Below are 13507 nucleotides of genomic sequence, written 5' to 3'. Positions count from 1 at the left end.
ATAAATTCGGACGCAGAGTGAAGTCGGAGGGGAGCTCTTCACGAAGAGCCGTTCAGAGCAGGACTGATGCTGCTGTCCACCTTTCAGGTGCTGGTTCGGGAAGCGAGCCGGCGTCTACACGGACTACATCTACCAAGGTCCCATGATCCTCGTCCTGGTGGTAAGAGTCTTTCTGATCTGCCCTCCGGTAGCGGCGCTCGCCACAGAGCCTGTTTTACATAACTTCCTGATACAATTAGTCTCCATTATGTGTTTAGAGGCTTAAAACGCTGGAACCACATTCTCCATGTTAGCAGTGATGAATGCGAAGCTCCAACACTTTAGCCTCCAAGTACAACTTTTAAATCTCTGCAGCTTGGCACGTTGAGAGAAATATGGGAATCAGCTGGAATCTGTGCTGAAAAACAAGAATGAAATCCAAGAATATGTTCGGTCTTGTTTGTACCTATTAGGAATTATCTGGAACACTGGGTTATTTCCACAGCCCGAGGGGAAGCTTTTCACCCTTTATTTCATTATTTCATCAAGGAAAGACAGCATAACGTCCCGCGGTGGACGTGCCCAGCTGCAGGGCCGGCGCTCAGAGTAGCTGTGTTTCCTGCCTCTTCCTCAGCTGGCGGCCTGTGATGCTGCACTCAGCCCTTTGCGGGGCTCCTGTGAACCATCCAGCAGATTTGGGGGATTGTCTGGGGATTCGGCCCGGCTCCTCGTACAAGCTTTAGTCATCTCTCGTCCGGCTGGGCTTCAAAATGCCGTCCTCTGTCTCTCTCCACATGCATGCCCTCACGCTCCAGCCTCTGCCTCTGCTAACACCCCCCTCACTGAGGCGATTGGACCATTTTTCTGCTCGGTTTGGACTGTTTTGTCCCTGCTGGGTCTCCAGTGGTGGACTGACCTTCCCTCCCTTGTCAGAAACAGCACTCTCCCTTATCTCCTCTCCTTAGCTGTAAAAGTCATCCCTCCAAAAGGCACTTTATGTTTCTGTGCTGCTTCCCTCCCCTGAAGCACACATCTGCCTGCTTCGATATCTCTCTGCAGAAACTCTCCAGTCTTGCCTTCTATAGCAGCTCCTCTCATGCTTTTATCTCTTCGCTTAGCTCTTGATCCTGCAGGATCATCGTCAGGTCACCAGAATATTTGTGGCGCCTCCTGTCAGGCTGCTGTGGTTGTGAACTTTCCGTGCCTCGCCATTGTTGGCTCTTAACGTCAGCGATGAACTGATGTGCTGCTGTGACGAATAAATACAGGATGTTATTAAAAATGTTAGCGTAAGTGGCCGTCCATGTGGTCAGTGAGGACCAGTAATGGACGGTTCTTGAAAGACTGCCATGCATCTGCTCGGGCCAAGGTCAGGTCAGCCGGCCCTGGAAAGTATTCCTACAGCTATTTTTGCCCCCACGTTACATCATTCACACCTATTGCATGAGCTATTGATTTTGTCATTCGTCACAATGTGGAAACTTAACCTCGAGGAGCGCTTCAGATAACAGTTACGGGCTTCGTTATTACAGGACGAGGCTGACAAAGACCAACCGTCAATTGATCCTAATAAGCAGGTTTTATCTGTACAAAAGCTTTTAGAACCACGGAGCTCCGCTGTTGTCCTCTAACCGCTAACACGTTACAGAACACAGTAAACAAAGCAGTACCACCATGTACAAATACTCCATACAATCACTAGATACACAGTATACTGGGTACTGTTTGTGTGCTGCTCTTGCCTCTGATTTCAGTTGTTCTTGAATTTTCTTTTTTACTCTCTTCTTATTTTATACACTTGTTTATTTTGTGTTTTCATCAAGTTTCTCTTTTTGTATTTATTTCTGTCGCTGCGCTGCTGTAACACCTGAATTTCCTCTCTGGGGATCAATAAAAGGGTTTTCCTACCTAAAAGAGCTCAAAAACAGCAGGGGGTGATATTAGCCTGAACTTCCTGTGCTGGTTGCCTGGCAACTGGTCCAGACCAGGAAGTGTTTTGGCACATAAACCCGTAAAACTACAAACTGATGTTTTCACACTCGGGCTGATTGTGATGTTTTCAGGTGTCTGCAGGCAGATTCTGTGACCTTTGGCCTTTCCCCTTTGTTTCCAGTCTTTCTGCTAAGCTAAGTTAGCTTGCTGTCGGCCATAGCTTCTTTTTTACCGTCAGTCAAATGTCAAAATTCCCCAAAATGATTCCTGTTTCTCACTTCCTGTAGCCTGTGTTAGCCCGTGTTAGCCCATGTTAGCCTGTGTTAGCATCATCGCTGCTGCTAGCTGCCTCTTCTCTCTGAAATTCATGTCAGACTCACTTGGAGCACAGGAGCTGCACACATGTAGCATGTATGCTAACGTTACTTTTTAATGCTAATGCATAGAGGTGCTGGTTTGCCATTAGCCGTGCTTCTGTTTACTTCAGCTTTCCAAAACCAGGAAATGTCTAAGCCTGGCCAAGCACACGGCAAAATACACTGATTTAACAGTTTTACACTGCGTACTACTATGAAAGTACTACTATGAAAGTACTACTATGAAAGCTCTGAATACAGCCTGTTTGACTCTGTGTATCACGTTAGCTGGCTAGCTGTCCAACAGTGATCTGTGGTTGGATGAGTGCACATCCAAATCTTTCCAGTAATTGTACTGGTTTCCAGGAAGTTGCTCTGTTTCCGAGTACTGGAAATGTTCCTATATAAGCTGTCAGTGGGTTTTCTTGCCCTCTGCTTCCAGCTCATCCTTTCCTTCAGCCGTTAGCAGACACTCTAATATGAAGAGTTAAACGTGACGTTTGATTTTCCTGCAGATCAACTTCATCTTCCTCTTCAACATCGTGAGGATCCTGATGACCAAACTGCGAGCCTCGACCACGTCAGAGACCATCCAGTACAGGTACGTCCACCTGCTGCGTTCAGACGAGACAGATAAACGTCCCTCTGCTGGTTGTCTTTGTGCTGTTGTCCTCTGTGCTGGTTGTCCTCTGTGCCCTGTCTCTGCTGATTGTCTCTGTTTGTCTCTGTGCTGTTGTCTCTCTGCTGGTTGTCCTCTGTGCTGTTGCCTCTGTGCTGTTGTCTCTGTGCTGGTTGTCTTTGTGCTGGTTGTCCTCTGTGCTGGTTGTCCTCTCTGCTGTTGTCTCTGTGTCTGATCGCTGGTGTCCTCTGTGCTGTTGTCTCTGTGCTGGTTGTCTTTGTGCTGGTTGTCCTCTGTGCTGTTGTCTCTGTGCTGTTGTCTCTCTGCTGTTGTCTCTCTGCTGTTGTCTCTGCGTCTCATCGCTGGTGTCCTCTGCAGGAAAGCTGTGAAGGCGACGCTCGTGCTTCTTCCTCTGCTGGGAATCACCTACATGCTGTTCTTCGTCAACCCGGGGGAGGACGAGATCTCTCAGATCGTCTTCATATATTTCAACTCGTTTCTTGAGTCCTTCCAGGTAAGAGTTAGCGCGGGGACGTTGTTGTCCTGTCAGAGACACAGTAATGTAATGAGTGGACGCGGCGTGTCCCCGTCCAGCTGATTGAATGAATGTAACGTGTGATAAGCTGCTGCACAGGCCATGAGAACAGGATGTCCGCTGATGTTTTGAATGCCTGCCCTCCTTTCTGACCATGTTTTGTTCCTCTCTTCGTCTCCCCCCTCCTCCTCCTCCTCCTCCTCCTCCTCCTCTCTCACAGGGCTTCTTTGTGTCGGTGTTTTACTGCTTCTTAAACAGTGAGGTAAGCAGATCCACGTCCACTCATTGGTCAAACGTTGTGTTCCTGCTGCTTCACACAGTTATTTTCATGCCTGTCTTTGTCTTTGGGTGCTGCTGCTCTGCGTTTCTGCAGGAGCTGAGTGACGAAGCTCGAAGCTCTTATATTTAGGGCACAATTAAGACTTGTCATCCGCTGACATAAGTGACATCACTCTCTACGCTTTATGACACTGTCAGCCCTAATTTGCCTCCATGGAGAAATCAGGGGTGAAACCCGCTCTGAACAACGGGGAAATGTTAAAGTCGTGCAGGCAGAGAAGCTTCTTCACCGTTAATGGATGCTGTTATTATTAATGGTACTCGTAGTAGTCGTACTGTACTGTGGCAGCACTGGTGGGTTTTTTGAGAAATTTTCTCGTTGATGGTTTCTGTTTGTGCAGACAGTTAATGAGACAAAATACTCAGGTTAGAGGAAGGAAACACACACGTGCAGAAATGATCTTCTTCTTCCTTCTTCCTCCACTTTATCTGTGACTGTCCGCCTCACCGCTCACCAGCGTGTTCATGCAAACAGCTGTTTCGTAGTTCAGATCTTGACACCGTGCTAACAGCTCAAACAGGCAGCTGAGGTGAAGCAGGACGCGTCTCCGACAGATCTGACGTCCACAGAGGCTCAGAGACGCCGTGCTGGCACGGTGATGTTCAGCAGGTACCACGTTTCCCACGCTCTCCATCAGTGTGTTAGCATGCTAACGTTAGCTAACGAGCACAAAGAAATACAGCTGAGGTTGATGGGAAAGAGGAGCTAAATGAGAAGTTAATCAGTTCAAGCTGAGACAGACATGAATGTCTCGACCACATTTTATGGTCGTCCATTTAAAATGTGTCCAGATATTTCGCTCAAAGCCACGAATGTCAACCTCACGGTCGCACGAGAGCTTCGCCGCAGTCATTTTCGGGGGAAGCAGCAGAAAACACGCAACACACACGAATGCAAACAAAATGAGCGCGGACACTAAATCACATGGTACAATCCAGGAAGTGTGAGTGTGGTTTGGTCTGAGTGACGGCGCGGGCCAGCAGCTGTCACGCTGTGACTGATGGGTTTCTGCATCCTGATTGGTTGACAGAAATACATGACAGAGAACCAGACAGAAAACAGAAAACCTCTCACACGAAAACGATCAGCTGGCGCTCACGACCTCCTCAGTCAGACAGGAAGCTGCTGGAGGACACAGATCTTTTGTCCTTTAAAGGTTTTGTCTCGTTTAAACGAGGCGCCGTCACGCTTTGGATCGATACCCTTTTGGCACTGACTGCAAAGCTCCGCCTGACGGTGCTGAGCAGACCCTGATGAGGTGGAGAGAAGGCGTGAAGGCACCTGTCACATCACCTGACCATCGCTCCATCTCGTCCAATCAGGGGATCCTCGTTACCTGGCAGGTGATTCCTCGGGCAGCGTGTAATATGAGCCGCCCTCTGGTAACCGTCCCTCGCTGTGTCGGCCGGCTGGATGAATATCTGGTCCTGAGCCGCGTCGCCGCCCCGGCGGGGGGTCGAGCAGCATGTGCACCTCACAGAGGATATTGATTCAGCGTTGGGTTTCAGGCCGAGAGACGCAGGAAAGCAGGAGGACAGATATGAGACGGATGAACGGAGGACAGCCGAGGTCACATTCAGCACAGAGAAAACATTTAGCCCAATGAGACGAGCTGTCAGACGTCATCCGACGCTGCATGTGGGTCACATTTTCAGGCTGAGGCTGTACTGTGATTACTGGACGGATGGACACAAGTGGGACACAAGTGGGACACGTGGGACGATTGATTTTAGAAGAGGGAGCGAGAGAGGACGAACCTTTTTTAATCGCCATTAAAATGATTGATGGCACGTTGTTCAGACTGACTGGTCAGAGAAGATATGGAATAAATGAAGCAGACAGTTTAAAGAATGATCAAAATAAAATCCAAAATCTGTGTCTAAGATTTGAGATTTTAAGTTAAATTATGAGTCAGATTTAGGGTCGAGGTAGAAAGTCAAACATTGATGTGACAAAAGAATTCAGAGAATTTTAATCTCTTATTAGAAATAACCGTGATTTAATTCTGACAGCACATCACACAAAATATCTTCAGTCAGAATCTCAGTTTAAGGATTTTTATTTTCATTCTTTTCGTTTTATTTCTGTCTTTTCTGGGCAAGATCTGGCCTCCATGGAGTCAAATGTCAATCACTGTCATCATTAAAGTGAACTGAGGAGCTTTGTGCTGCATCCATGTGCATCACATGTTAAAATATGATTTATTATCAACCGCAGCACAGACGAGTCAGTGAACGCACCGGCCAGCTGAGTCTTCCTGTCTGTCGTCCACAGGTGCGCTCAGCTGTGAGGAAGCGCTTCCACCGCTGGCAGGAGCAGCACTCCATCCGAGCCAGGATGACCCAGGCCATGTCCATCCCCACGTCGCCTTCACGGGTCAGCTTCCACAGCATCAAGCAGTCCACGTCGCTATGAGACAGGAGACCGGCTTCGTCCCGGAAACGTCGTCCTCATCGTTTTCTGCCACATCACCGAAAACACAGAACGCTCTCTGAGCCGAGGCCAGCCGACAGAGCCGGAGGGCCACACCTCAGCGCGGATGGGACGGGACGGGACGGGACGGGACGGGACGGGATGGGATGGGATGGGACGGGGGGACGGAGACGAGAGGTTAGTGGATCAAAAGAAGTACGAGACCAAGCTGATCCTGGATCTGCGACCTGGATGTTCTGACGTCGGCCTGTCACAGAGCTCTCGGTTATTTCCTGCTTGCACACTTTTTTTTTACATCGGAGCGAAGGAGGAGCTGGTGCTGCTGGTCTGAGCTGAACTGGAACCAGTGGACCCTGGACCCCGACCCTGCCGAGGCAGCGACTGACTTAAACCCGCTCTGCTCCGTGTTTTATGTTGCCGTCACTCAGTCAGGCGTTGTGTTTGTTTCGTTTGTGTTGTGCTGTTTCTTCTGCCCTCCGTCAGCTCTCCATCAGCCCTCCGTCAGCCCTCCGTCAGCCCTCCGTCAGCTCTCCGTCAGCTCTCCGTCAGCCCTCCGTCAGCCCTCCGTCAGCTCTCCGTCAGCCCTCCGTCAGCTCTCTGCCTGCTCTTGTGCTGCTTTCATCGACTTTCCACAAAGTTTAACGCATTCCAGGATTTACCTGAAGAGTTTTGTTCCAGGACGTCGGCCGTGAAGACGTGTGCGCCGCGTAGCGAAGCGTTAGAAAACACTGATGATTAGCCTAGCTTAGCATGAAGGCTGGAAGCAGGGGCGACAGTACGAAACTCTCCCTGAAACCTCTGAGCTGCAGTGAGTCCGTCAGTCTGCGTCACTCACGCTTCTGGCCCTTATGCTAAGCTAGGCTAATCGTCTCCAGCTTCATGCACAGACGTTAGAGTAGTCTCAGTCTTCTCATCAGATTGTCCTCGTCAGCCTTATTTCCTGTCCACATCATAATCCATGTTTGATCTGAGCTGGATGTTTGCAGAATGATCTCAAACGTTTTATCGTCCTGTAAAGTTTTTTATGACGAACGTTTCAGCTGACAGACGTTCACACGAGTGTTGACGTGTTTGTGAGTGCAGCTGATGAATGTTCGCTCAGCGTTTCAGCCGGGAGGGAAGTCGTGATCGTGATCGTGATCGGCTCCTCCTGTCAGCCTCTCTGCGAGTGTCGTGACTGACAGCAGGAAAAGCTGCTGATTGGATCCTGATTGAAGATCATTTCATCTGACTCTGTTAACGAGGCGAGTCCTGGAACAAAACTCTTCAGCTGAATGAAGAGACTTCTCTACCACAGAAGAAGAATGAGGAGCTGAGAGGAGTTCCGCCCGGCGTCAGGTGACTTCCTGTGGCGTCCGGCTGACACGTGAGCCAGTTTACTGGTTTATTGTAAATATAGAAACGGGAGCCGGGCGTCGTCACAATAGAAACCAAAAACACAAACCAGGCACTGTGAATGGTTCGGGCACATCCTCCATGTGGTCCACAGTTCACAGCCCACATTCCTACGATACCAGTATGCCTCGCACCTGTGCGTTTCTACGAGCTGCTGTCTAACTGTGTATGATCCTCATCTTTCTGTCGCCCTGAATCTTTTTTTAATCCTTTCAGTGATGTCGTGATGAAGCGTCAGATTATTTAAGACTTTCACGCCGCTGTGATTCTGTTTTCTCGTGATGATGGCGGCTGCTTCACCAGGTGTTCGCCTCTCAGACTGCAGCTCAGTGCGAGTGGCCGCCGTGCATTTTGCAGCGTGGAGGAACTCAGAGGAAGCTCGAAGGTTTAACGTCAGCGGGAGGAAGCGGCGACGACGCTGTGACCTGTTTTCATTCCAGCACGGCGAAGAGCGTCTGGTCAAACATGGAGGACGTCTTCGTGGTCACGTGGTCGCACGGCGGTCGATCAAAGTCACAGCGGACTCACAGCGTTATTTATTACTATTTATTTTCAATATTGTTATTTTCATACTTGAAAAGATGTGAAGAGAAAATAAACTTTGTGTTGCATTTGACTGAATGAAAAATTGAACAAACGGCTGAGATGTGAAGTTTATTTATAGAGGATGTGGTTTTACACACACACACACACACGCACACACACGCACACACACACACACACACACACCCCCACACACACACACAAACGCACACACACACTCTCAGGCTGTTATGCGAGGCTGCGCTCAGGATATCACTGCCATTTGTCTCCACGTCCCCCGAGACAAAAGCAAGAAAGAAGTGCATTTGGAGCATCGTGTGATCCTTTTAAGCTTTGTGTGCGTCTCAGAGGGGAGCGCAGCTCGGCTTCAGCTTTTAAATCACATCCTTCTGCCCAACTGAACATCCGCCATTTCCCCATGAAAAGCAGGACCGGCAGAGACGAGGCCGTCCCGCCTTTAAACTGTGATGTCCACCAAAGAAACGGCTTCAGGTGGAAGCTGGAGAGACGGACGGTGACAGCGTCGGCGGTCATTCCAGAGCTGCAGAGTTTAAGCCTGAGCTGAAGCTGTGTGTCAGAGAGCAGCTCTGCGCTCAGCTGCTCCGGCCTCTCGCTCGTTCATCCTGAGGCAGTGCTTTCAGCTGAGGGACAGTTCCTGTTCACACTCCGGTCAGGATGCTCTGCTCCATGTTCTCCTTAGTTCAGCAGTCAGAGTCTCCACCGGCTGCAGAAGACTGTTTGTTTGTCTGCAGCAGCTCTGGCGTTGTGTTATCGTGGTGGATTTGGACAAACTGCTTCCGCCTTCACAGCGACGTAACTCAGCAAAGGAGGAAAATCGATGCGTTGATTGAACCTCCTGAACGTCGCTGACGTGCCGGTGGGTCCTTTAATGGACTCATGCTGTGCACTCAGACATCACTGAGGTCTCCAGAGCTTCAGACGCTGTGGTGTAAAGGAAGGCCAGGCGGCTGCAGCAGTGACCACATGACACGTCCACTGTACACACACACACACACACACACACACACACACACACACGGTGCCTCTGAGGTTTCTGCAGTGAATGAAGCAAAAGGCATGGAGAGCGTTTCCATTTTGTTGAGTGCTGCAGCCGTAAAAAGCACAAAGTCCGGCTCTGAATATTTTACTCATCGTCAAAGACGAGCTGATCCAGAATATCAATGATGTCAGACAGCGTGGAATAAGATGAGTTCAATCACCGTGAGGCTAAAGGGGAAAGGTCAGGGCTGCATGTGAGGAGGTTAAACGATGAGGCTCCTGCTGCTTCGTACCATGAGGGAGCTGTCATGCCAACAGGCTCCACGCTGCATTTATATGCATGCAGTCCGGCTCGTAGCAGCGTTACTGGAGCAACCGTCCACATGCAAACAATATAACTGTGTTAGGACAACCCAGAGGGCTCGTCTTCCTCCTGTCGGCCTCTGCCTCGCGCTCAAGGCTGTTCTGCTGCATGCACATGTCTCTGTTTGGCTGCTAACAAGCTGCATCTCTGGCAGAGTGTGTTTGGCAGGAAGCAGTCCGACATGATTAATAATAACTGGTGTGTTGATGTTTACAACTGCATCCAATTAAAGAGAGAACCAGACTGTTTGACGGGTCAGAGACAGACCTTCATGTTCAGCTCCTGGAACGATGACAGTGTTTCTGAATCCACCAGTGACGACATGCAGAGAGAAGAGGCAGCTTTCACGGAGCGGGCGGCGGCATCATGCTGATGGGAGCGTTTTGTTTTCTCGCTCTCGGCACTCGAGCACCTTCATGAAGAGGAGGCTGTGATCCACACACACAGGACGAACATGTTTGAGCATCAGCACGGACGGCAATACTTTTAGGTCACACAGCCTCTAAAAAAACATGTTCAGCTCCTCTTTCCTGGAAAATAATGTCTGAATTCTGCTTCTGATGGAGGCCGCTGCAGACGTTGACGAATGTGTCTCTGGGATATTTGACACAACATGTGACAAATGTTGTTGTTCAGCAGAGGGAGAAACATGATCACCTGTCTGAAGACACCTGAAGGGAATTTAAAGGGACCACAGTGACAATCTACTTTAAAGGCCCAGTGTAGCGTTCACAAGCACCAATGCTTTAAAAGGGTTTGTATCATTTTATAATGTAGTTATAAGCAGATTTAAGCGCTTATTACTGTGTTTAACTGACCATCAGTGGAGGCTGCTGATAGTGAATGATGACGCAATGAAACTCAGCTGTAATCATATAAAAATGTCCTAATAGAAGTTATAATTGCTGACACATACAGTCCATTAAAGGCTGAAAATGACCTTAAATCAGTTCACAGCTACATTAAAACGTGACAGAAATCATTTATTGAAAGTTTGTATTTTGCTTATAAATGCTCAGTAGGAGGGACAGAGTAAAGCGTGACCAATAACTGAATGAATTAAAGAAATAAAGTTGTGTTTTGAGGCTGGCGTGTGTCCTGATGCTGTTGTTGGACGTGATGTTTCAGCTCCATCTAGTGTCGTTTTGTGGTAACTACATTTAGAAACATCCTCCATGTTCTCGCTCCTTCAATAAGAGTTCACACCTTTAACACCAAATGAGCCGAGCAGAAGATTCACAAGCATGAGGAGGTGATGAGGAGAAGCTCGAAGAAGAGGAAGCTCACCTGTGCTCAGGTGACGTGTGAAATACTGTCAGCACTCTCATACAAACACTCACTCTGAAAGTACTTAAACCAGATGGTGACTGACGGAGGACGCGTTGGGTGGAGCTGTGCTGAGCTCACAGGAAGGTGGAGGGTCTCAGAAAGAAGGAGGAAACAGAGAGGAAGGAGGAAGATGGAGGGAAGTCATCGGGGAAAAGCTTCAGACGGGAATAAAAAGCCAGACGGAGCTTTTATGAAATACACAGAGCCACAGTGACGCTGGACGTGGACGTCCTCGCCGCCTCCATCAATAATACAGTGAGCACAAGTCAGGACAGCCAGCAGCACAGTGTGTGTGTGTGTGTGTGTGTGTGTGTGTGTGTGTGTGTGTGTGTGTGTGTGTGTGTGTGTGTGTGTGCTGGAAAAACAAACTCACAAATGATCACAGGTGAAACATTCATCAACGACGTCGAGCTGCAACAACAAATCAAATTCAGCTTCAGTGACACAAAGTCAGACGGAAGAGACAATCAGACACATCGTGTGTTCACGTCCACATCGTGTGTTCACGTCCACATCGTGGGTTCACGTCCTCATCGTGGGTTCACGTCCTCATCGTGTGTTCACGTCCTCATCGTGTGTTCACGTCCTCATCGTGGGTTCACGTCACGTCCACATCGTGTGTTCACGTCCTCATCATGGGTTCACGTCCTCATCGTGGGTTCATCTGAACTATTCATCAGCGTGGTTACCTGCAGTCACGTTTCCATTAGCTGTGGAACCACCTGGAGGTGATTCTGGAAAACATCAGTTTGTCACCTGATAAATCTTCAGTGGTGGAGCAGAACAAAGTACAAAACATGTACTTCACAGTACCTGAGTTACTGAAGTACTTCAAGTGGGAGAGTAGGTGTGGAAGTGTGTACTGTGGGAGACTGCAGCACATTCCAGCTGAAGTCTCTGCTCAGAGGACAGCAGTCCTTGACCTGCTGAGACACTGCACAGAACCCCCAGACCCCCCAGGCCTGAGGGGGAGGAAGACATGCACCCCCCCACGTGAGGTTTCTCTATACATAAATACATGAGGGGGACAGAGGCCATATCTGACCTGCACAGTCAGTTACTTTGATACCACGGGTACACTTTGTTAGTAATATTTCTGTACTTTACATAAATAAAACTGGAATGCTGGACTTTACTTTTACTTGAGTACGTGTACATTGTAGTGAGGAAGTATTTAAAATACTCTCTCCAAGTAAAAGCCCCAGTGTGACAGTATAATGAGGAGAATGTACTGCAAGAATTAAAGTCCTGAGTGCAGTAAAGTGTCCCCTGTGTCTGTTGTCCTCTTGTCTCTGTAGATCATTGTGTCTCCTCCTTCATGTCTCACAGGACGTTTCTGTTGGAGTTGTTTGAGGTGGAGCTCATTTTAAACTAATGATTCTGTTCATTCTGGATCAATCAGCTGATCATTTCCTCCATCGATCGTTTGCTTTGGAAACTTTGTGGAAACAGTGAGAAATGTGCTCACTACGAGCCCACAGTGACGCCGTCACCATGTTTGTTTGGTCCAAAGCTCCACATGATTACACACACATTCAGATGATTGAGAGGAGAAGCAGCCAACCAAACATCTCAGAAGATAAAAAAATTAAAAAAAACTCACATGAAGTACCTGAAATTTGTACTTGAGCACAGTACTTGAGTAAATGTACTTAGTTACTTCCACCACTGGTGGCGTTGCTACTTTTCCAACAGTGACATCAACAATGAGCACATCACTCTCCCAGCCTCCACCTCCAGCACACACAGGTGAAAACACACAGGTGAAAACACACACAGAGTTAAAGATGAAGCAGGTAAGATGTGGCGATCAGCTGAAGCCAGCACTGAACGCTTTGAAAGCATCACAGTGACGTGCCTCTGAACGTCACTCGGGCCTGTGCTCACCTGCCGTGGTCGTGGGATGAGCTCGTTTTGTTCAGTGTCTGACAGTGTCCTGCGGGCTCAGACTTCAGCGTCTCTGAGTCCGTGAGGACGGACGCTCTCTGGATCCAGGTGGACCTCTGAGGACTGGGACTGCAGTCCTGATGGTTCAGATCCTGGACGTTCATCCCAGCAGCCCAGTCCAGCCTCATTCACTGACACTTCCACCCGTCCTCTGTTACCTGCACACACCTGCCTCCTGCCCCAGCAGCTCCTCATTAAACTGCACACCTTTTCTGTCTGCTGGCTCCTTCAGGACAAACACTGAGAGACCCTTTCAGTCTCCCTCCACCAGCAAAGTCTGGGTAGCATCAGATGCAAGAAAAGGATGGAGTGAAATGTGTTGATGAGACTCGTGCGCAGCCGTCGGCGCTGTGTGCTCGTGGTTTGTGCGGTGCTGTGAAAACCAGCCGTTCGTTTCTGAGCAAAGTGCCAAAGACGGAGCATCACTAATATCTCACATTGTAGTTATATTGAGTGAAAATACATCAGGTTGGACTGTGAGTAGCTAGCATGCGAGCGGCGCGAAGAGCGGCGGTGTTACGGCGCACAGAAAGCGGCCATTTCCAGATGATGGGGAGCTTGTGAGACTCAGGGAAACATTTTCAAACCAAAACAATATTTTTGGATAATGAAGTTTCGGGCTATGAACTTTCGTCCACATTTCCGCTGTACGGGCATTTGCTCAGACTGACGGCTGCGGGAGCCAATAGAAAGCCTCAAATGGAAGCATCGCCCAATAGAAACGCGGGGGGTGGTT

The 13507-nt window shown here is 48.9% G+C and overlaps 1 protein-coding gene across 1 annotated transcript in view; it reads left to right on the top strand.

Moving 5' to 3' along the window:
• The window catches only part of LOC139349502 (corticotropin-releasing factor receptor 1-like), a 37530-nt gene extending 31235 nt beyond the window's left edge, over window positions 1-6295 (top strand). Inside the window, exons 10-14 of the mRNA XM_070990373.1 lie at window positions 88-160; window positions 2783-2868; window positions 3265-3400; window positions 3642-3683; window positions 6036-6295. Of these exons, the coding sequence (XP_070846474.1) occupies window positions 88-160; window positions 2783-2868; window positions 3265-3400; window positions 3642-3683; window positions 6036-6176 (478 nt within the window). The 3' untranslated portion in view covers window positions 6177-6295. The remainder of the gene's footprint in view (window positions 1-87; window positions 161-2782; window positions 2869-3264; window positions 3401-3641; window positions 3684-6035) is intronic.
• Window positions 6296-13507: the final 7212 nt, after the last annotated feature.

Source organism: Chaetodon trifascialis, chromosome 21 (genome assembly GCF_039877785.1).
Source record: "Chaetodon trifascialis isolate fChaTrf1 chromosome 21, fChaTrf1.hap1, whole genome shotgun sequence".
NCBI lineage: Eukaryota > Metazoa > Chordata > Actinopteri > Chaetodontiformes > Chaetodontidae > Chaetodon > Chaetodon trifascialis.
The sequence above is the reverse complement of the archived record's forward strand: the minus strand, read 5'-3'. Positions and strand labels throughout refer to the sequence as shown.